The 22,182-nt window shown below is 36.7% G+C and overlaps 2 protein-coding genes across 4 annotated transcripts in view; one reads left to right on the plus strand and one right to left on the minus strand.

Annotated features, from left to right (window-relative positions):
* Nucleotides 1-22,182, plus strand: part of TOMM20L (translocase of outer mitochondrial membrane 20 like) — a 25,935-nt gene continuing 3,753 nt past the window's right edge. The window contains exons 1-6 of one of the 2 annotated variants that reach the window (XR_012478217.1): nucleotides 1-204; nucleotides 474-517; nucleotides 3,461-3,542; nucleotides 9,992-10,134; nucleotides 11,154-11,256; nucleotides 17,754-17,849. Coding sequence is in view for 1 of the 2 variants with exons in the window: in XM_074235909.1 (XP_074092010.1) it covers nucleotides 69-204; nucleotides 474-517; nucleotides 3,461-3,542; nucleotides 9,992-10,134; nucleotides 11,154-11,207 (459 nt within the window). In the remaining variant the exon portion in view is untranslated. The remainder of the gene's footprint in view (nucleotides 205-473; nucleotides 518-3,460; nucleotides 3,543-9,991; nucleotides 10,135-11,153; nucleotides 11,257-17,753; nucleotides 17,850-22,182) is intronic. The other variant, XM_074235909.1, reaches the window with a different exon arrangement.
* The window catches only part of TIMM9 (translocase of inner mitochondrial membrane 9), a 20,481-nt gene continuing 8,601 nt past the window's right edge, over nucleotides 10,303-22,182 (minus strand). For both annotated transcript variants that reach the window (XM_074235911.1, XM_074235910.1), the window contains exons 2-4: nucleotides 13,773-13,837; nucleotides 13,225-13,320; nucleotides 10,303-11,821 (exon numbers count right to left, since the gene is read on the minus strand). In XM_074235911.1, coding sequence (XP_074092012.1) covers nucleotides 11,687-11,821; nucleotides 13,225-13,320; nucleotides 13,773-13,811 — 270 coding nt within the window. In that variant the 5' untranslated portion in view covers nucleotides 13,812-13,837 and the 3' untranslated portion in view covers nucleotides 10,303-11,686. The remainder of the gene's footprint in view (nucleotides 11,822-13,224; nucleotides 13,321-13,772; nucleotides 13,838-22,182) is intronic.

Genomic DNA, 22,182 nt, shown 5'->3' on the forward strand with positions numbered 1-22,182 from the left:
CCCCGCGGGGGGCCGCCGCGGGTTCCGAGGCCAACGCTCCGCCTGGGCCCGGCGCTCCGGGCGGCCGCATGCCCAGCGCCCGGGGCCTCGTCTGCCTCCTGGCCGCCCTGGGCGCCTGCGGCGCCGTCGCCTTCCTCGGCTACTGCGTTTACTTCGACCACAAGAGGCGGGGCGACCCCGGCTTCAAGCGGCGGCTGCGGGACAGTGAGTGCGCCCCCTGCCGGACGGGGAGCGGGGGCGGGGGGAGACGGGCGGGGCGGGGCCGGGCGGGGCGGGGCGGGGCGGGCCGGGCGGGGCGGGGCCGGCCGGGGGGGGGTGCCGGGCGGGGCGGGGCGGGGCGGGGCGGGGCGGGGGGGGGTGCCGGGCGGGGCCGGGCGGGGCGGGCGGGGCGGGGCGGGGCGGGGCGGGGGTGCCGGGCGGGGCCGGGCGGGGCGGGCCCGCCTCCCGCCATCACCCCGCGCTTGTGTCCGCAGGAAGAAGAGCCGAGCAGCAAAAGGCCAAGGACCGGCGGGTGCAGGTGAAGCGCGCGAAGGGCGGGGCCCCCCTGACGGGGCTCTCTCCTCCCAGACGAAGTGTGCCGGCTCGGACCCCTGCTCGCCAGGGCCTGAGTGCGCAGTGAGCGCACTTTGGCTGCTGGCAGAACTGGAGTAAGGGAGAGAGAGGTTAATAGAGAAAGCCCTGGGAAAAACGGCGTTTCTTTTAATTTGAGTCAAGCTCCTTCTATGTCCCACTGGCTACTGAAGGGATTTTTAGCTGTGTGTTTGCGTGTGTGTGTGTATGTGTGTCTCTGTCTGTGTGTCTGTGCCTGTAAGTGTGTCCATCTTACATCCCTGGGGCAGACTGAAGAAGCCTAGGGACCTTCTTTTCAGAATAATGTTTTTAAGTGTATAAAATACATGGGATTTCAAAGGAAATCAATTATATTGAAACTTATCAAGGGGAAAGACTCCAGGTTATGAACCCCCTAATCCTCACTTTAGGTGGGAGATGCCATAAGAGAAAGAAAAAATCAGAATCATCAATGAAAAGTGTCAATGTGAGTGCCACTAACAAGAATTCAAATTCAAATTTAAAGCAAGAGGTAGAGGCCAGGTCGTACAGGTGCTTCCTTGTAGGGCAGTGGAGTCTGAATGGAATTTGAAAGGCATGAAGCTACTGTGAGAGGAATGGCAGTTTGCAGATGACTTTGGTTTTAGATATTAAGGATGAAGTCATGACTTATCCAAACCTAATAGTTGTTAAAATACAAAATCCATAAAATTAAAGGAAGAGACTTTAGGTCATCACTTTACTGATGAAGAAATTGAGGCTTATAGAGATGAAGTGATTTCCCCAAGGTCACATAGGTAATAAGCATAGAGGCAGGAGATGAAACCAGGTTATGTGACTCCAAACCTAGCATTTTTCTTCCTTTTTGACATGCAGGTGGAACTTTCAAATTTGTGAAGTCCTTTGCATATATAATCTCACTAGAATACAGAAAGAAAAGAGGGCCAATAACATGTCCTTGGTCAGCGTACACTCTCTAGGAACAGGGATGTAGACAAGAAGAGGTCAGAGGGGTAGGAGCAAAGCTAGCAATAGAAGCTGAAGAATGAGAACATTTAAATAAAAAAAGGGATCAGAAGCATGGAATGCTAGAGGGATGATGCCAGAGAAAAAGTTGTTGAATTTGGTATTATTAAGAGGTTGTTCATGAATATATGATCAGTACTGGAATCTAGGCTGAATCTGGATGGCAGATTAGGGGGGGCATGTAATGAGGAAGTAAGTTCATGGCTAAAAAGCTGCAAAAAAGCTTATCTTTTCAGTACAAACAACATAATTCTAGAAAATATATAGAAGGGGGTTTTAGGGCTGATCTCATATAATAGGTGGAGGCAAGTAGAGGCTTTAGGATAATTGGGATGGTTCAAGGAGATAATTATTCTCATTATCATACTTTTGTTCTTTTTACTTTTTGAGAGTCAAGGCAATTCAGATTAAATGAGAGGTGACTTGTAGGGGAAAAAAGGAAGTGATGGGGGAAATGGAAAGAACCTAAAATATATTTTGACCATTTCAAAATTGATTTTAAGGCTAATAAGAGATGACTATGTATGGCATACTTAGGCATGTTTTCAAGTAAAGTTGTATAAGGTAACCTGTCTTCAGTCTTCCCCTGTTATTCACCATCTCCTCTTAACTGACTGATGGCACTTGACTCAAACCTATCCATTATCCCTTTCTTTGAGATGGCTACCCACTAATGAAGCTAACTGATTTTAGATAGAATTCTTCTAGAGTGGTTTTTAAGATCCCAGAATTTAGAACTCCAAGGGAACTCAGAGATGATATATATTGGTCCCCTCATTTTACAGTAGAAGAAAATGAGGTCCACAGTGGTTGTCATTGCAAAGATGACACAGAGAAGTAAGAAGGGTAGGTAGGATTCAAATTTACAATTTATTGATTTCAAGTTTAGTGCTCTTTTCACTACCAAAGTCTGTCTCTCTTAGCTACATTTTAAATTAGTTTCCTGGGGAAAACTTCAACAGCCAAAGCATTATAGATGACTTAAGAAGTCATCTAGTCCAGTGCATTCAGAAATGAAGCAATGATACTGGGATGGCAGGTAATGAGATTGATAGCTTTTGGACAGTGGGTTTCCTACTCTACCTATGTATTCCTCAGGCTAAAACCTGAGCACAGCAACCTGACTTGCCCACATATGCTGCTATGATGTCTTGCTCCTGTAGCCAAATTGATTATTTTCCCAAGAGACCATATCATAACAGGTAGCTACTAGTATCTCTGACCTGTCAGTTCCACACTTCAGATTGGAATATCAATCTGAAGCAAAGTCTCCCTGGTCTATTCCCTTTCTCCTCCCTCTGTGCCTCGAGAGCATGAATAAAGAACAAATGTGCGTTACCTGTTTTCCTTGTTTTGCATGTTATTAATTTTAATGCAATCTCAGCTACAGTGAATCCTAGTAATTTGCCACTGCACTACCTAGCTGTTCTCAAACCTAGTAATTGGGACAAAAAGTGGTGAAACTAAAACATACCCAGTTTCAACTAAATTTTTATGTATCACTAACACAATTTGTTTGAAGGTATTTTTAACATTAACATGAAACTATGACATTTAGGTTTAGAAATTGACATAAAATTGGGGCAGCTAGGTGGCTCAGTGGATAGAGCACCAGTCCTGAAGTCAGGAGAACCTGAGTTGAAATTCAGGCACAGACATTTACTACTTACTTACAGTGTGACCTTGGGTGAGTCAACTTAACTCTATTGTCTTGCAAAAAAAGAAAAAAAAAAGAAATCAGATCCAATCTAAATAAAAATTTTTTTTAAAAAGAAATTGATATAAAATTGTTTTTTAAAAGAAATTAAATCTTTTTTATCTGTCATTATATGGATTTGACTTATTACCTTAAAATAGATTGTTACTTATTTTGTAAAACTTTTAGGCTAGAGAGCATCTGAAGAATGAAAAATTGCAAGAGTTTTTTCTCCAAGAGGTGCAAATGGGAGAACTTTGGTTATCTAGAGGTAAGATTATAATCATTCTTTTGTAAATAAATCCTTTTGAAAGTAGGTATTCAATATTTTTTTAAGCAGTTGAAGGAATACATACTATTGACATTTTACATTTAGATGAATTTACAACATAATTTCTGTCTTATGACTTTTCTGAAATTTAACTATCATTCTGTTCAACCAGTGAGTGCTGAAAGTTTATAGAGCTAACTTGGAGTTGGTAGAGATGAAGTTAATTAGAATAATATCTCATTTATCTAGATTGTTAAGGGTCTAAAGAGAAAATTTATGCAAAAAATTTTGGAAATTCTTATAGTATATAATTTTGTTGAAAAATGTGTATGCAATACAGAAAAATGTAATTATATTGTGCTTTAATAGGGATTTCCTTCAAAGATGTTTGTCTTTCTATCAAGAGGACTCAGATTGTTTTCAAAAAAATTTTTTATCTCCTCTTTCTTGTATTCACATTGTTTTTATTGATGTTTCCTAGTGGACAGATTTCTTATTTCTGTTTCTTCATCCCCTTCTATTTTATTTTTTTATGTGATTTTTATTTATTTTTTTCCAATTATTTATATAGTTTTCAACACTCATTTTTGAGTTCCACATTTTTCTTCCTCCCTCCATTGCCCTCCTTGACTGACTAATCTGATAGAGATTTATTTTGTTGCTTCTACTCTGTTGTTTTAGGAACCTTTTGTTAGGATCATACCTACAGTAAGATTTAAAATTTGGGTAAGGTGCTTTAGTACTCTAGTCTTGTTGCCAGGGCCTTTGTGAAATATATTTTGGCTGCTTAGAGGCCTATTTTTTTTTAGTTTTTTTTTTTTGCAAGGCAAATGGGGTTAAGTGGCTTGCCCAAGGCCACACAGCTAGGTAATTATTATGTGTCTGAGGTTGGATTTGAACCAAGGTACTCCTGACTCCAGGGCCGGTGCTCTATCCACTGCACCGCCTAGCTGCCCCCCCCCCCCATTTTGTCTTGATCCTATGTTTTTAAATTTGTTCTAGACAAATGAAGATTCTAGATAAAAATGAGGCATTACTTCCCATGTGCTATCAAGTACAGATATAATTAATGTAAAAAAAAAAAAACGTACTCGAGATTCTGTGTAATCCTGTGGAAAGGTCTATATTCTCTACATCTCTTCATATGAAGATTTTAATCTTCAACAACTTGCATAAAAGAATGAACATGGCTTTGATATCAAAAGTTGAAGTTCATGTATCTAAAAAACTACTGTCTCTAGTTTTGACTTTGGTTAAATGATTTTAAAAATATAAAAAAATTGAGACTAAGATAGAAAAAAAATGATTCCAAATTAAATTGGTTGCAGAGTGGTTTACCATTTCCTTCTCTAAATCATTTTTACAGATGAAGAAACTGAGGCAAATAGGATTAAGTGACAGATAGTTAAGTGGCTGAAGTCAGATTTGAAGTCTTTCAGACTTCTGGTCTAGCACTCTATCAACTGTACCACCTAGCTGCCCTATTGTTCTGGTAGGATCATAGATTTAGAACCAAAAGGGCCCCAAGGCAACTAGTCCTACCTTCTTTAGTGACCCAGAGTTTACCAGTGCTACTCCTTGACATGTGCCTGTAACCCAGGACTGTCACAGGATCCAGTTAGATTATGTAGGCTCATTTTAATAATAAAAATAGTAAAATAGAACTAGGATCTCATATCCTGTGCCAAAATCTAGAAGTCTTTTGATTTTACTATGTTTAATGGATTTTATGTTGAGTAACTTCAAAAATTAAGTAACTGAATGCCTGCTAAAAAATAAAAGATTGATTATGAACTGACATAGTTTGGTATACAGATGAGTAATTTCCCATTTATTCTAAAATATGTTGGTTTGGGAGATCCTAGTTATGCTAGGTGGGGGCGGGGGTAGAGGGGAGAGGAAGGCAATGCTGAATTGAGAATCAAAGGAAAAATATGTAAAAATGATAGACAATGTGGCAATTGAGGAAAAAGTCAACAAAGACCTAGGTCTGAATCCAGCATGTAATCATTACTAACTGTGTGATCATGGGCACTCCCTTAAGTTCTCAGAGCCAAAGTAATGTCCAGACCTCAGTGTTATTTTGAGGAGTAAAAGGAAACTTTCAGAGTTTAATATTTTACTTCTCTTTGCTTTATAGTTTAAGTGTTAATATTTAAAATAAAATAATTGGTCAAATAGGTGGTTGGGTCAGTCTGTAGAAAGTAACTTTGAGGTAGTTATCCCAAATATAATTTCATATTTCTTGGTTTTTAAAGTTTAAAAATATATCAGGCTGCAAAATCTCTCCTCAGAGTCCTTCTGATAATAGTCATTTTGCAAAGTGATTTGTAAACTGTTAAGTGGTACTTAAGTGGGGGTTATCATACTTTTCTTAAGATGTAGGTGAGTACTGGAAATGACTGAAATGGGCCAATCTTTTTTTTAAACTGTTTTAGGCTACTCACTACTACTTTGAGGTTTCAGTCAGTTTTATGGAACTTTTGTAATATCCTTCTTTACTTTAGAATTAATTTTCTTTCTCTGTCATCTAATTAAGATTTTGGGGGCGGCTAGGTGGTGCAGTGGATAAAGCACCGGCCCTGGAGTCAGGAGTACCTGGGTTCAAATCCGGTCTCAGACACTTAATAATTACCTAGCTGTGTGGCCTTGGACAAGCCACTTAACCCCATTTGCCTTGCAAAAAAAAAAACAAACCTAAAAAAAAGATTCTGCAGAAGAAACTCAAAAAGGCAAGTAATAAAATATCCATAAAATTATGAAAAATGTCCAGGTTGTAATCCTTTTAAACTAATTCTGACTGAATGGTACCACCAGTTTGATCCACTGAAATGAACTGACAAAAAATACATGGCTTGAATGGATTCTCTTTATTGCTTGAATTGACTAAATTGAAAAGTAGTTCTTGTTTTTAGTAGCAAAGTTTTATCTTACATCTACTTTTGAAATACCACATTCAAATATTTGGGCATACCAAATCATAAATTAGGACACAATGTTATTCAGGTCTTGATTTTTAAGAGAAAAATCATAATAATTTCACCTAAAAAAAGATTTAAGCATTTTAATGGAACTGCCAAAAAGAAAGGAATGAAAATTTCCCAGTTGGTAAATCATAAACCCTAAAAATTTGGACTTACAGAATTAGGAAGAAAGAAATGTTCTTGAGTCATTTTTGCTGTTTCAAAGGGAGCTAGCTGACTTTTCAAAAAACAAAAATCTTGGTATTTTTCATGTATTCATTCCATTCTACTTTTTTTTTTTTTGTAAAATTTTAACAAATCAAGAATAAACACATAAGTCCAAGGAAATGTTTTATACTATGAGATTTCATAGTTTGTATGGAGTTGAGGTCAGAACAACTTATATACTGATTTAACTATGCCTATGTACTAGAACAGGTATAAATGGTAGAGTGGGAAAATGGCTAGGCTAGAAATTTCGAGAACCTGGGTTTATATATACAAATAATGAACCTTTGTTTGTGTATATATTTACTAGCTTTGTTTCCTTGGACAAGTTATTTATCTTCTGTACCTTTAAGTCACCTTCCAACTCCTTAGTTCTTATGATTACTCTCCCTTATTCGAATACTTATTTTTCAATTCTAGCTATGTTTAATTACAAAGGATAATCATTCAATCAATGAACAATATTTATTAAATGCCAGTATGTTAGGCACTGTGCTAAGTGCTGGGGATACAAAGACAAAAATGCCAACAGTTCTTGTCCGCAAGGAGCTTACATTCAGTAAGGGGAGATGATATGATATACAAAATAAATACAAGGGGCGGCTAGGTGGTGCAGTGGATAAAGCACCGGCCCTGGAGTCAGGAGTACCTGGGTTCAAATCCAGTCTCAGACACTTAATAATTACCTAGCTGTGTGGCCTTGGGCAAGCTACTTAACCCCAATTTGCCTTGCAAAAAACCCCCAAAAAACAAAAAAAATCAATACAAGATGATATTTTTAGAGGCACAGATGAAGTAAACAGGACCTTAAGTTCTCATGTAACCAGTGGTGGCTGAGCTGAGTTTTGAAGAAAACTAGGGATTCTCAGAGGCAGAGTTGGGAAATAAGTACACAGGGAAGAGGAGGTGGAAGGATAGAGAAAGAGGAGATGAGTGTCATTGCAATACCAACAAAGTCAGTGTGGTTAGGCTGAAGACAGACACGTATAAGGCTGGAAAGTTGGAATGAAACCAAGTAGTAAACAGATGAAGCACAGGGGAACTGGAATTCACAGAGTGAGAGAGTAACAAGGTTAGACTTGTGATCTAGGAATACCTTTTTGGCAACTGTGTGGAAGATGGCTTGGAGAAGAGATTTGACATAATCAACTAGAAGGCTACTTGCAATAGTCTAGGTAAGAGATGACATGGGACTGTGGGTAGAAAGACTAGATGGATGTGACATATGTGGAAGCAGACTGACAAATATTGGCAACTATCTGGACACATAAGGTAAGGGAGAGTGAAAGAGGGAAGGATGACTGTGAGGTGGTGAACTTGAATGAATTGGAAGGGTGGTAACAATGCCTTCCACAGAAATAGGAACGTTTGGAAAGGATAGGAAGGAGGGTTTGAGTCATAACATATAGAAGGGGGATGAGTTAAAACAGGACTGGAAGGAGAAGGTAGGTGATTGAAATTGAGGAGACTGAGGATCTGGGAGGCCAGGATGTTTTAGGAATTATCAGCATGAATGTTTATCTCATTCTTTAATGTTCCATTTTTCAATTTTAACTATATTTAGCTACAAATGATTAAAGCATCAAGGGCACAGGAGATGTTGGCCTTCTGTGGACTATCTGTTCATCAGAGATTAACTAGGGTAAAAGAGCAGAGAATGCTGGATGCTGTGAAATTCTGAGATGCAGAGTAAGGAAGAAGAGAAGACTAAAAACTAATAAATTGTTTTTTTCAGGAAGTAGGGTAGAAGTCTTGAGGGAATATGAAAAATTTTTAGCACCCACTATGGAATGCAGGACATAATTGGTTAAGAGGTAAAAGGATAGCCATGCTACACTGATGACCCAGTTGAAAGTAAACACTTCCAGTGGACCCAGTCAGCACAGTGTGTGACTTCATTTATTCATTACTATATGAGTAGGAGCAGAGGTTCAATACTGGGGAGAGAGGCAAATGAATTTCAGCAAGAGGGGTGAAGTCCTCAAAGGATATTGAGAGCCAATAGAGGGCAAAAAAAAAAAAAAACCAAACAGGTTTAGGAGTGAGGAATAGGAGAAAGATAGATGAATGAAGCTGAGGAGATTGAGGCCCTGGGAGGCCAGGATGATTTAGGGATCATCATGATCCATTTTTCAGTTCTAGCTATATTTAACTACAAATGGTCATCAAGGGTCATCTTAAAAATTCGTTGAGAAAAAAAGATTGTGTGAGAAACAGAGGCTTTTGTGGTAAAGGATAGCTGGGTTAAAACACTGGCTCTGATACTATTATCTCTGAGCAAAATAAGATGACTAAAAATTATATAAGGTAGTAGCAGAAAATCAAATACAAGTCCTATGAATTAAGATACACCTCAAAATTATTCCCCCCCTAATTTTTTGAACTTTAATTAACATAGAATGCTAGTTTGACAGTAATTGATAATTGAATCCAAGATGTATTTATCAATAGTTATGTTTCATCTAAACCATAACAAGCACATATATACTGCTAAAAGAAACCTCACATTATCCTAAAGTCCATGAAAAAAATAACATAGGATGTTAGTTGGGCAGTATTTAATAATGAAATTCATTACATATTTCTGAGAACCAATGAGTCAGTTTAGTTTTATCTAAGACATAAAAGCATACATATACTGCTAAAAGAAACTTAACATTATCCCATATCCTATGTATAAATTAACAAAGGATGCTAGTTTGATAGTATTTGATAATGGAATTTATTACATGTTTCTTAAAACCGACAGGCCAGTTGTTTCATCTAAGCTATATCAAGCATACATATACTGCTAAAAGAAACCTTAACATTAGCCCATAGTCTACGTATATTTCAAAATTCTTAAATAAAAAATGGCAGAACTGTAAAATAGATTATTTTATCCCTCTATTTTTATTAAACCAACTAAAGTACAACACTGTAGAGCCAACAATATTTAAAGCCAATGGCTGTCAATGTTCCCAAACTGTGTTGCAACAGCGTGAGCTGCACCAGCTTTCTTTTCCACTTTAGTTTTTAGGTCCTAGAAGGTTTTGCTGTGCAAATTCTCATGTAATATTTTTCCTATTTGATACTACATATGATGGGAATCTTGTCTTAGTTTACTGCATTTGAAACAGATGGTTTCCATTTTCAATGACAGATGTCATTAAGCTGTACTCCAAAATGTTTAGAATACTGGCATTTTGTGGTAAAAGAATTTGATATTCTAAAACAGGTTTGTAACTTTTATTCAAAACCACCATGCTTTTGTTTTAGGTGAACACAAAATGGGAGTTGAACATCTGAGCAATGCCATTTTAGCATGTGGGCAGCCACATAAACTTCTTCAGGTTTTCAAACAAACACTGCCTCCTGTGGTGTTTGATATGCTGATGCATAAACTCACCCTGGTGTGCCAGGTATGTGTAGATTTCATTCCTTCGGTGGAATCAAGGTGGGAAAGAAATATATTCATATTAATGTGTATATTTATGTTCAAGAACTCTGAAGTGCATCTTTCCCAAAATTACTCTAGTATCCTAGAGTAATTAATGGATTATTTTATTGGGATTATAAATTTGTCATAATTTGTTTTTTTAGTTTTTTTTTTGCAAGGCAATGGGGTTAAGTGGCTTGCCCAAGGCCACACAGCTAGGTAATTATTAAGTGTCTGAGGCCAGATTTGAACTCAGGTAATCCTGACTCCAAGGCCAGTGCTCTATCCACTGCACCACCTAGCTGCCCTTTGTCATAATTTTAAAATATCCTTTATCAAATTTTATTTTACACTTCAGGATTTTATTAGCAGTTGTGTCTAAGCTGGATAATGAAGTTCAGTTTCTAAAGGAAATTTAAAAAAAAATATATGTAAATTTATCATGATTTTCCCTTTCCTCCCAAGTTATATCATTAGATCAAAATATTTTTTCCTTCCATTAGTGAAATACAAATCATTATTATTAAATTTAGACCTAAAAATCTAGTCTTTCTAATATGTCATATTTGTATCAAGTGGAATTTACTCAAATAGGATAATTGTTAGCCATGCCTTTTCATAGATACTTATTTCATTTTTTGCCAATGGACTATTTTAGGCTTTGGTTTACTTTCATTTTTGCATATTTAGAGAGAAAATCTGGATAACCTACAATTTAAATGGTGATAAATGAACTGTATATTGATGGTCTGACCTAATCATGTGTAGTTTGTGTAATAAATCAGTTTATGTGAAGACCATGGGCTCCACTTTAGAGCATGCTGTCAGCTGATACACTTCTTAATCTAGTCACAGTTGGCATTTTCACTAGAGGCAAAGGAAAAAGTCTAATGCTGGCAGAGGAAGGCAGAAAGGGGGAGGGAGGGAGTGAAGAAGGAGAACGAAGGAGAGAAAAGTATGTGCACTGAAATAATCAGTAAATAATTCTTGTATATTTACCAGCAATTTGAGGCAGAAATGAATGAACAGCAATGCCTTGAGGATGATCCTGAGTGAAAAAGATTTCAGCTATATATCCAGATAAGACTCCATTCTGGATACTATGGTAATTCTTAGTATAAACAGCTGTTTGTTGATAAAAATATGAACTTAAATGTTGCCACTTATTCTACTTTTGGTAATAAAAATAATTTTTATGTTATACATGATTGAACACATACTTTGTTTTAAAATTATCAGTCACAATTGAAGAAACAATCGTTTATTCTGCTAATTAAGTGGCTAGGCTGATGAATTTTAAGGCCCCAACAAAAGTTGTATCTTAATATTTTCACTGCACAATAAGACAAGGTCTTGTACTCTGCTTGTTCCTGGTATGAAGCACATTGTTTCTCCAATGGTTTCCACTTGCCAAATGCTCACACTCACTGACATGGTGAAAATATCCACAACAGTTTAAGATCAAAAGAAATCCCACTTCCAATGCAACAACCGTTGGCACTGCTTTATGGAAACATCCATCCATAAAGACTTTTCTATCGTGGTTGGCCAAGGAGTCCTGCTTTGGCAGCCAGAGCTTCATTCTGTTGAATATGATACTCTTGAAATCTCAAGGATATTCTTTGTGTCATTTTTAAATATTTTTGTAGGCAGTGTTCTGAACAGGTAGTCTAGGGGAAAAAACAGGATGAAGGCATTAAGAGAGATGATAGTAAATTTTATTTTAAAGTTGATGTATCCCCAAAACACAGTTGGTTGTATTAAGAGTTTGATTTCACATTATATTGGAAGCAAAGCACACCAATGAAGTAAATATTTAGTAAATGGGGTGTAAGTTCTTTTATTCTACTTTTATTGGTAGATCCATTTTCCTAACTCCTTATTTAGGATTTTTTAAAAATATAAGAACAGCAGCAAAAATTGTCAAATATTTCATTTAATGGGAAAGATGATTCTAACAACTCATATAATTCATTTGCAGCTAGGCTGGGAGAATCATCTCAGCAGATGATTACTGAAAAACAATGATACTTATTCCTGAAAAATTTGAAAGAAAACATGAATGCTAAGCAACAGCTTGTAATGGAAAGAAGCTTGTAACTCTTTCCTTAAGTAAAATTTTAAATTGGAAAAGCAAAAGGAAAAATACAATTTTAAGTTCCAAATTCCAATTATTTAATATGTTAAACTAAATTCAAGTTGAACTATTTCCAAAACTCGACATGAATATTCTGGATTAACTGGGGAGCTATGTCAAGTTCTTCAATGTAGTTATCTTTGCTGGGGAATCACTAGCCCCTAAGAATTGACAGGAGATGGAGTGGCTAGGTGGTGCAGTAGATAAAGCACCGGCCCTGGAGTAAGGGGTACCTGGGTTCAAATCCAGTCTCAAAACCTTAATTACCTAGCTGTGTGGCCTTGCTCGAGCCACTTAACCCCATTTGCCTTGCAAAAACATACAAAAAAAAGAATTGACAGGAGAAACATCTTCCCTGACAAAGCTATCTTAATAACATGTAAATGTTTTGTTAATTGGCAGTAATATCAAATTAAATATGAAGATTAACTAAAATTCTCAACACAATGGCATATAAAAGGCCATAATTTAAAACTCAGTTCTACAAGTTACAGAAAGGAAACATAATAAAGAATATTACACTAGAGGGCTCTTCTATTGTTTTTTTTTTAATTTTTTAAATTGTTTTTTTAATTTTAAATTTTTTCCCCCCCAATCTGGATTCACTCCCCCCACCCCCCACAGAAGGCAGTCTTTACATGCTATATACATTGATCAAAACTGAATGTGTTGAGAGAGAAATCATAAAAAATAAGATATAAAAGATAGCAAAATTACATTATAGATAACTTTTATTGTTTCTTTATAGAAAATTAGGGCGGGGGCAGCTAGGTGGTGCACTGGCCCTGGAGTCAGGAGGACTTGAGTTCAAATTTGGCCTCAGACACTTAATAATTACCTAGCTGTGTGATCTTGGGTAAATCACTTAACCCCACTACCTTGCAAAAACTAAACAAAAAAAAATTAGGGCAAATGTTAGTGGAGAAAGTTACATACCTCTTCTGGTTTGACTTCTCTTGTTGTGAAGTCTTTAACACAATCCAGAAAACAAGTTTCTGTGAGTTTATTGTAAGTTCCAAGAAATTCTTTAAACTGTAAACAAATTTAAAGTCAATTAATTTTTCAACCAAACATGCCTGGAAACTAGAGTGAATGATGTATAATTGTATACAGTAACCAGGAACAGATTCATATAAAATAGAAAATAAAGTTCTTTGTAAAAATTCCATAAATTCTACAAAATATACAGATAACAAAAGTTGAAAAATAATAATTTTCTACTGAAATAGCCATACCTTCCAAGTAAATGAACAGAAACAGGGTTATAGTTTCAATTTTAATTGTAAATAAGAGCTTGTTTTGCTATGTTTTTGTTCTACTTTTTTCTGATTATTTGCCAAAAGGGGGGAAAAAAGCACTTTGCTCACATTCTTGTTACTTGATTATCCACCTTGACAAAAGAAATTTGGAACAACTGGTTGAGGAATTTTTTGCTAAGTTTATATCTTATGTTATAGTTTTAATTTTTCCTAAATGAATCTTACCTGTTTAATTTGATCAGTTTCTGATATTTGTGCAGCCATATTCTTTTGATATGTGGATCAGTAACCTGTGTTAAAAATACAAAAAAAAGTTAAATTAAAATAAATGAATATATTTATGGAATGGAACTAAACTGCTACAATCGAAAAGTAATGATTCATATGTTTGAAAAAATCTCATGTCTATATGTTATTCTGTTTCTTTCCCTGAGTCTGTCAAAACTTAAGCTTCTTGAGACTAAGGGCTGTATTTTTTTGTTAGTTATGCTGCACAACCTGCCTAATTTATTAGCCGATGTACTTCGTTTTTGTCATTTTCCTGTATCAATGTACAGAATCACTCTTAAAGCAAAGCATTAAAAGTATTGTTTCTGGAAGTGGTGTAATTTTTGGTAACTTTTAAAGTTATCTCTGAAATTAATGGAAGGACTATGTCTACCCCTTTGGTAGTTACTGGAATATTTAGATTTGTCTCTTGGAAGAACTGCTTAAACTCTAGGAAAGTTCAAAGGCATTTTTAAAACAAAAATTAAAAACTATTATAATTAGACATTCACACTTCTGCTAAGATTTCTAAACTTGAAAATACAAGGAAATCTTATTTTCCAATAAAAGATAATTGCAGAAACTAATTGATGTATACAATTTCTATTCAGAGAAAAGTATATAATTTGTAGAGACAAAAGGAAAACAGCAGGGTTAAAATAGATTACTTGGATATTCTTTCTCTTTTTTTGGCAAGGCAGTGGGGTTAAGTGACTTGCCCAAGGTCACACAGCTAGGTAATAAATGTCTGAAGCCTCATTTGAACTCAGGTCCTCCTGACTCCAAGCACCACTTTGCTGTTCACTTGAATATTCTCTTAACCAAGAAGTTATATCTGGTCTGAGAATAACATTTCATAGGATCATAAAGCTGGACAGAACTGGAAGGGATATCAAAAGGACATCCAAGACCAAGCATTTAATTTTACAAATGAGCACACTGAGGCTCAAAGGAACAGGCAGAATTTGAACTCAGCTCCTCTGACTGGAGAACCAGTATTCTTTCTATTGTACTCTGTAATACACCGGGGGCTTCTTGAAAACCATCATGTAATTTAGAATAGCCACTCTATTTTTTTTTTTGCAAGGCAAACGGGGTTAAGTGGCTTGCCCAAGGCCACACAGCTAGGTAATTAATAAGTGTCTGAGGCTGGATTTGAACCCAGGTACTCTTGACTCCAGGGCTGGTGCTTTACCCATTACACCACCTAGCCACTCTATTTAAAAATTAAATCAAATGATAATACCATGTTAGGATAAAGTGCTGGGCTTGGAGTCAGGAAGACTTGACCCCAGACACTTATTGTGTGACCTTGGACAAGTCACCTGCCTATGTTTCCTCATCTGTAAAATAAACTTGGAGAAGGAAACAGCAGATCACTCCAGTATCACATTATAAGAATGTAGAGAAGGAATCAAAAAATTCCCATGTCTTCTCCCTAACTCTATTCTAGATCACAGGTATTAATTTCAAATAAGAAATGTGGTCACTGAATGGTACATAATGATCCCTTGTGGGTCACAAACTGACTTGGAAAAACAACTTTTTAACATTATGTTTTATTGTATTTTTATTTGTCATATAATTCCTAAATGTATTTAATTTTTTTCATGTGGTACTCAGGAGTGTTATGGTTCACAAACTTCTATACTAGAATACTCTCTTCCAGTCTTTTATGGGTCAATTCCTAAGGTCAATCTAGTTACTGAAGAAAGGTTAACTAGAAAAGCAGACTTAACTACACATTGCTATCTAGGGTGTCTCCCTGAAGAAGTGTCTCAACATGTCATACTCTCAGAACACATAACAACCAGTGATCTTAGAAAACAGAAAAGAGGTTATTGAGGGCCCAAGAAGGATACGATAGTATAAACAAATTTGTAACAAGATTATAATTTAAAAAATGAGCAGAGCATTATGTTGAAAAAAGCTAACTTAGGAAAATGAATAACATTCAAAGAAAAAAGCCTTTTCAATGGACAACTACTTTTTAGCAAAAAGAAATGAGCCAAAATCACCAAGAAAGAAGTTAGGGTACAACAAATATTGAATGAGCCTCCCAAAATGACACAAACTCCCCAAATCTCCAGAATTGTTAAACAAAACAAAAACTACCCAGGAACTAAATGAAATAGGAAAAATAACTGAAACCCTAATTTAAAGTTTCCAGGAAACATTACTGTCAGCCTTTAGAATCACAGTATTCAAAGAACAAATTTTGCACAGGAAGCAACCGACTCACTTTCCAAGAAGAAACAAAATAATAATATAGGATTATGCTAGTGTTTTAAATCAAAGGAAGAACAAGAATACAAGAATATGAAGAGAGAAGGAAAAAAGCATTTATAGAGTGCTACTATGTGCTAAGTTTTTTTTTTTTTAACTAACATTTTAATTTGATTATCACAATTATTCTGCTAGGTACATCCTATTATTATTCCCATTTTATGTTTCAGGAAACTAAAGTAAACCAAAGTTAACTGACTTGATTTGCCCAGAACCACACAGCTAGAAAAAGCCTAAGGCTCAATTTGAATTTGAGTCTTTTCAATATGGAAACTTACCAAATAAAAGAGAAAAGAAATTTAAATACTTTCAGACAGGAACAAAAGATGAAATTAAATGTTTGTTTCTATGTGTTTAGGGTTAGGCAAAGCATACATACAAAAGAAATCTTTTTCTTTAAAAATTGCTTTACAAAAACAAAACAAGAAGGGGAAGACCCTCAGGATTTTTGGCCAGAACAGAAAAAATTGTGTTTTTTTTTAGCCCCCCCCCCCAAGACAATGGGGTTAAGTGGCTTGCCCAAGACCACACAGCTAGGTAATTATTAAGTGAGGCCGAATTTGAACTCCCGACTCCAGGGCCTGTACTCTATCCACTGTGTCACCTAACCACCCCGAAAATATTGATGGCTCATTCAGAGCCATCAAAATCTAAACAACCTTCTGAGAAAGCAAAGTTATCATCAATGGATTAAAAAAAAAATGTAAGGAACAAAAAATTTTAACAGAAGAGTAGGTTGAAGTGAATAGTTTAGGGAAAATATTTCTTCATGATTAAATCAATATAAGTGGTAGGATGATATAGGGAAATTTCTTTTGGATAGAAAAGAGCATAGAACAAGTAAGCTTTCAACCCCTTTCATTCCTTCTGTCAACTTATCTTTTGGGATGTTGGGAAAGTATGGAAATTATATGGAAAAGCTGATCATAGGAGAGCTGGTCAATAAAGGGAAAAATCTAGCAACATCACAAAATGACCCAAAAGAGGAGGGTGGCTCTTGCAATGAATTTAACTGGGGTTTGGTTTGGATATTTCAAGAGATGGGGCTTCTATAAAATGGAGTCTTGTTATTAAGGGAAGGAAATACTTAGGATCCCAGAAATGCATAGTTCAGAGCAGGTTGAACAAAATGCTGCTGATTCAAAGGCTGGCATGGTATTTAAAGGGATGACTAAGGAGAAAAATGACCACTTTCTATTATGTCGTTCACCAAAAATTGACACTCCTGGGAATGGCAAACAGAAGGGAGAGAAAACTTCTTGGAAAGGCATGCTACAAGTTAATGTTAAAAAACATGAAAAAGGGGATAGAATTATCTGAGCTAGAAAAGAAATGAGTAAAATGAACAAAAGAGAATTTTGTTTCTTTTTTATAAACAAAAGTTTACAAAAGGTAAACTCAAGAAATTTCAGTTTGGTCAAGGTAACAGAAGGGGATTTCAGAGGCTGAAGATCAGGCTAAATTTAGTATTAGTAAAATTATCTGATGAAATGCTAACTTAAAAGGAGCAAGAATACATAATTTACACATATTTTAATGGATATAAGACAAACTTTAAAAGCATAACCTTAAAGTGAATAGTGTTAACCATAATTTTCTTAGGCTAAAAAATGAAATAAAAAGTTAGTTTTATAAATGAAGTTTTATCTTTAGGATCTTAACCAAAAACTCATGGATGCATGGCACCCTGATACAAAATTCTGGAAGCATTTTATACAGAAAGGACAAAGAATCATAAAACTGAATCAGGTAAACAGTGAGATTTCACAGAGATTACTGTTTGACAATATGATCCTCTTGTAATCATATAAATTTGCTTCAAATTCCTAATGATAAGAATTCCACTTAGGCTGGAGAGGAAATGTTTACAAATAACAATAGAATTGCTCTCTTCATCTAAGATGTGTCTTGTCTAGAGGTTTCTAGATTCAGGTGATGGAATTTTGGTGCTATCATTGAGCTGACCAGGTAGTATTGACCAGTCAACATTTTAGATGGAAGAGACAGGCCTTACATAGCAGACTGACATTTTTACATACTGAAACATTCAGGTTTATAACTATTAGTTAGAAGCTAAGAAACTAATTTTTCAATAGAAATACAGAATTAAAGAGTATCAGATTTAGACAATAGATTCCCCAATACAATGTAAGTCCTTCATTTTCAAAGACCACCACATCAGGGGAGGTGATGAATTGGATTTGAGTGAGGGGGTGTTATACTAAGTCACCAGCCTCACCTCCTCCAGGCTCATCCGAGTCTAGTGGCCAGATATAAGGCAATCAGGGTTAAGTGACTTGCCCAAGGTCAAAAGTGTCTGAGGCTGGATTTGAACTCCCATCTTCCAGTGTGTTGTCCACTGCGCCACCTACCTGTCCCAGATTCCCTAATAGAGCAGAATCAGCATAGTAGAGAAGATATTGGTTCTGGAGTCAGTGTTGCCAGGGATTGGTATCATCAATATAAGATTAAGAAGCCTTGAATGGTGAAATAATTCACACACACAGCCCTGGGATTTTAAAATTGCTCAGAATTTGTTTTACAATCCTGCAAAGTTACAGATTAAAATTTTTTTCCTCCTCCTGGAGAAGCAGCAAAGCACCTTGTAAACTGCTCAGAATAACAAAAGACCAGGCAAGGTTTGTTTGAAAGAAAGAGAAATTGTGTGCATAAGGGAGAGCTGACTGGGCTGAGGCTCAGCAAGTCTGCCCTCTAAAAAGAAGTTTAGGTCAGGTTTTTCCTCTTGTCCATTCTCTGGATACATAAGAGTAAGGACACTGGGCAAAGGGGAAAGAAATCCCTCCCCCAGTAAGGGACAGAAAACAGGTTAAAAGGCTGGAACTTGGGGGGTGGGAATGAGGAGACATTAAGAATTTACATCACAGGAACAGATAACATTTTAACAAAATTTAACAGTATAAAGGATTACAAAAATCTATTTCCAATTACAATCTATGTCCATAACTCCCTATATCATATTCTCATGGCCCTGATTCCCCATATCAAGAGGATTAAGGTTCAAATCTTCCTATTGATGTTTACTGCCTGTGTAACCCTGGCAAGTCACTGTGCTGGTCCCTAGTTTTTCCTCATTCATAATTAAAGAACTGAACTAGATTAGATGACCTCTGAAGTCCCTTCCTATCCTCTCTATATAATTATAGAGCAGAAATAGTATGGTAGAATGGATATAAAGAAAAATCCAATGGTTTTTCTGCACATAAAAATCATATTTAGGGATTCAGATAGACAGGTGATACTGTTGATAGAGCCTAGGATCTGAAGTTTGAGAAAACCCAAGTTCAAATCCAGCCCCATAAACATACCTGGCTAGCTTGCTTCAGCTTCCACAAAGAAACAATAAAGACAGTGCATGTCAGGAGACAGAAAAATCCATTATGCCTTAAACAATTAAAAATTAATAATTATATCATACACATAGACACACACACACACACACACACCCCAAATGGTATAGAAGTTTTTTTTTTGTTAAATATTATTTAAAGCATTGGGGTTAAATGACTTGCTCAAAGTCACACACCTAGGCAATTATTAAATGTCTAAGTCACATTTGAACTCGGGACCTCCTGGCTCCAGGGCTGGTACTTTATTATTGTGCCACCTAACTGCCCCAGAAGTTAATTCTTAAAAGCTAGTGAACTATAAAAAGACATCTACAGTAAATAGGGAGATTAATATTCTTGCCTCAGAAAAGAATAAATTCAAATAAAAAGCTAAAGAAGGAAAATGTTCAAATATTTGAAAAAGTTTGATTCAACCAACTTGGACCTTCTTCTGAATAGGAATATTAAAACATTCAGATATTTCTCAGCATTCTTGGGTATGATAACAAAACTTGATTATATGGCCACAAAGGAATCATAAACAAATGTAAAAGGGTAAAACTAATAAATGCATTTTTTTTTGCAGACTACAATCCAATACAAAGAATAGTGGAAAAAAAGGAAATTTTTTTTCATTATTCTTGATGTATTTATTTATTCTTATTTTGTACAAATAATTTTTTTTACACATTAATAAAATATTCTTGTTTAAGAACAAACATGATACCCCCCCAAAAATATAGATCCACATGTGTGATATAGTAAAGGGAAAAAATTAAAATTAAAACTAAAAAACAATAATAGTAATAATTTTAGGTATGGCGAGGTGGTACAGTGGACGGAGCACCAGCCCTGGAGCCAGGAGCACCTGAGCCCAAATCCAGCTCCATACACCCAACTACCACCCAACTGTGTGACCCTATGCAAGCCACCCCAACCCCATTGCCCCGCAAAAACCACACAAAAAAAATAAAAGTAAAAAAGACCCAAAATAAAATAAAATAGTAATAATAATAATAGTAGGGGCGGCTGGATGGTAGACAGAGCAGAGCACTGGCCCTTGAGCCAGGAGCATCTGGGTCCAAATCCGGCCTCAGACACCCCACAATCACCCAACTATGCGACCCCAGGCAGTCCACCCAGCCCCATTTGCCCTGCAATCCCCCCAAAAAGAAGAATAATAAAAAATGTGCTTCAGTCTGTGTTACAACACCACCAGCTCTGCCGTGGGTGGATCACATTCTTTATGATAAGTCCATCACAAAAGTTACTTCCATATTTTTGCACTGTTGTCATTTGCTGATCACAACTCCCTCCATTCAGACTTCTCCACTACCATGTACTATATTTTCTCTCTCCTTTCACTCTGTCTCTGCTGTAGGGTTGCTGAGTGGTGCAGCAGACAGATCCCGGGCCCTGGGGCCAAGAGGCCCCACGCCCACATACCACCCCTTAGGCCCAGTATATCCACCAGGCCCTGTGGTCTAGGACAGGCCATCTAATCCCAGCCCCTTGCAAGAAGTAAAAAAGAAAATGTGTTATATCTGTCCACTTCCCCCCCATGGTCCATCCTCTCCTCCATCACTCACATCCCCCCCTTCCCCCTGTCCCCCTCCTCTCCTTCTTACTCCAGATGTCTATGCCCCATTGAAGTATATATGCTGTTTCCTCTCCTAGCCACCTCTGATGAGAGTGAAGATTCCCTCATTCCCCTTGCCTTCCCCCCTTCCATATCATTACAATAGCTCATTTTAATAAAGAAAAATCTTATATGAAATATCTTGGCCTATTCCTGCTCTCCTTTTTCTTTCTTCCATTACATTTCCCTTTTATCTATTGACTCCATTTTACACCACATTATATCTTCAAGCTCAGCTTTCTCCTGTGCTTCATCTATAAAAGCTCCTCCTACCTGCTCTATTAATTGAGAAGGTTCATATGAGTATTATCAGTGTCATTTTTCTATGCAGGAATACATGCAGTTCATCATCATCAAGTCCCTCATATTTCCCCCCCTCTCCTCCAATCTCCATGCTTCACCTGAGTCCTGTATCTGAAGATCAAACCTTCTGTTCAGCTCTGGCCATTCCAGCAGGAACATTTGAAATTCCCCTGGTTCATTGAAAGTCCATCTTTTTCCCTGGAAGAGGACGTTCAATTTTGCTGGGTAGTTGATTCTCGGTTGCATTCTCAGCTCTTTTGCCTTCTGGTATATTATATTCCAAGCCCTATGAGCTTTTAATGTAGTTGTTACTAAGTCCTGTGTGATCCTGACTGCAGCTCCACGATATTTGAATTGTGTCCTTCTGGCTGCTTGTAATATTTTCTCTTTGACTTGGGAGTTCTGGAACTTGGCTATAATATTCCTGGGTGTTGTTTATTTTGGATCTTTTCATTTCTATTTTGCCCTCTGCTTCTAAGATATCAGGGCAATTTTCCTGTAGAAATTCTTTGAAAATGATGTCAAGGCTCTTTTCCTGATCATGACTTTCAAGTATTCCAATAATTTTTTAATTATCTTTCCTAAATCTGTTTTCCATATCAGTTGTTTTTTCAATGAGATATTTCACATTTTCTTCTAAATTTTCATTCCTTTGGTTTTTGAAGTATTGTAGCTTCTCTTAAAGTCAGCAGCTTCCTTTAGTTCTATTCTATATCTGAAGGATTTGTTTTTCTTAGAGAGCTTTCTTATTTCTTTTTCCATCTGGCTAATTCTGCTTTTTAAAGCATTCTCC

Source organism: Macrotis lagotis, chromosome 4 (assembly GCF_037893015.1).
Source record: "Macrotis lagotis isolate mMagLag1 chromosome 4, bilby.v1.9.chrom.fasta, whole genome shotgun sequence".
NCBI classification, from domain to species: Eukaryota; Metazoa; Chordata; class Mammalia; order Peramelemorphia; family Peramelidae; genus Macrotis; species Macrotis lagotis.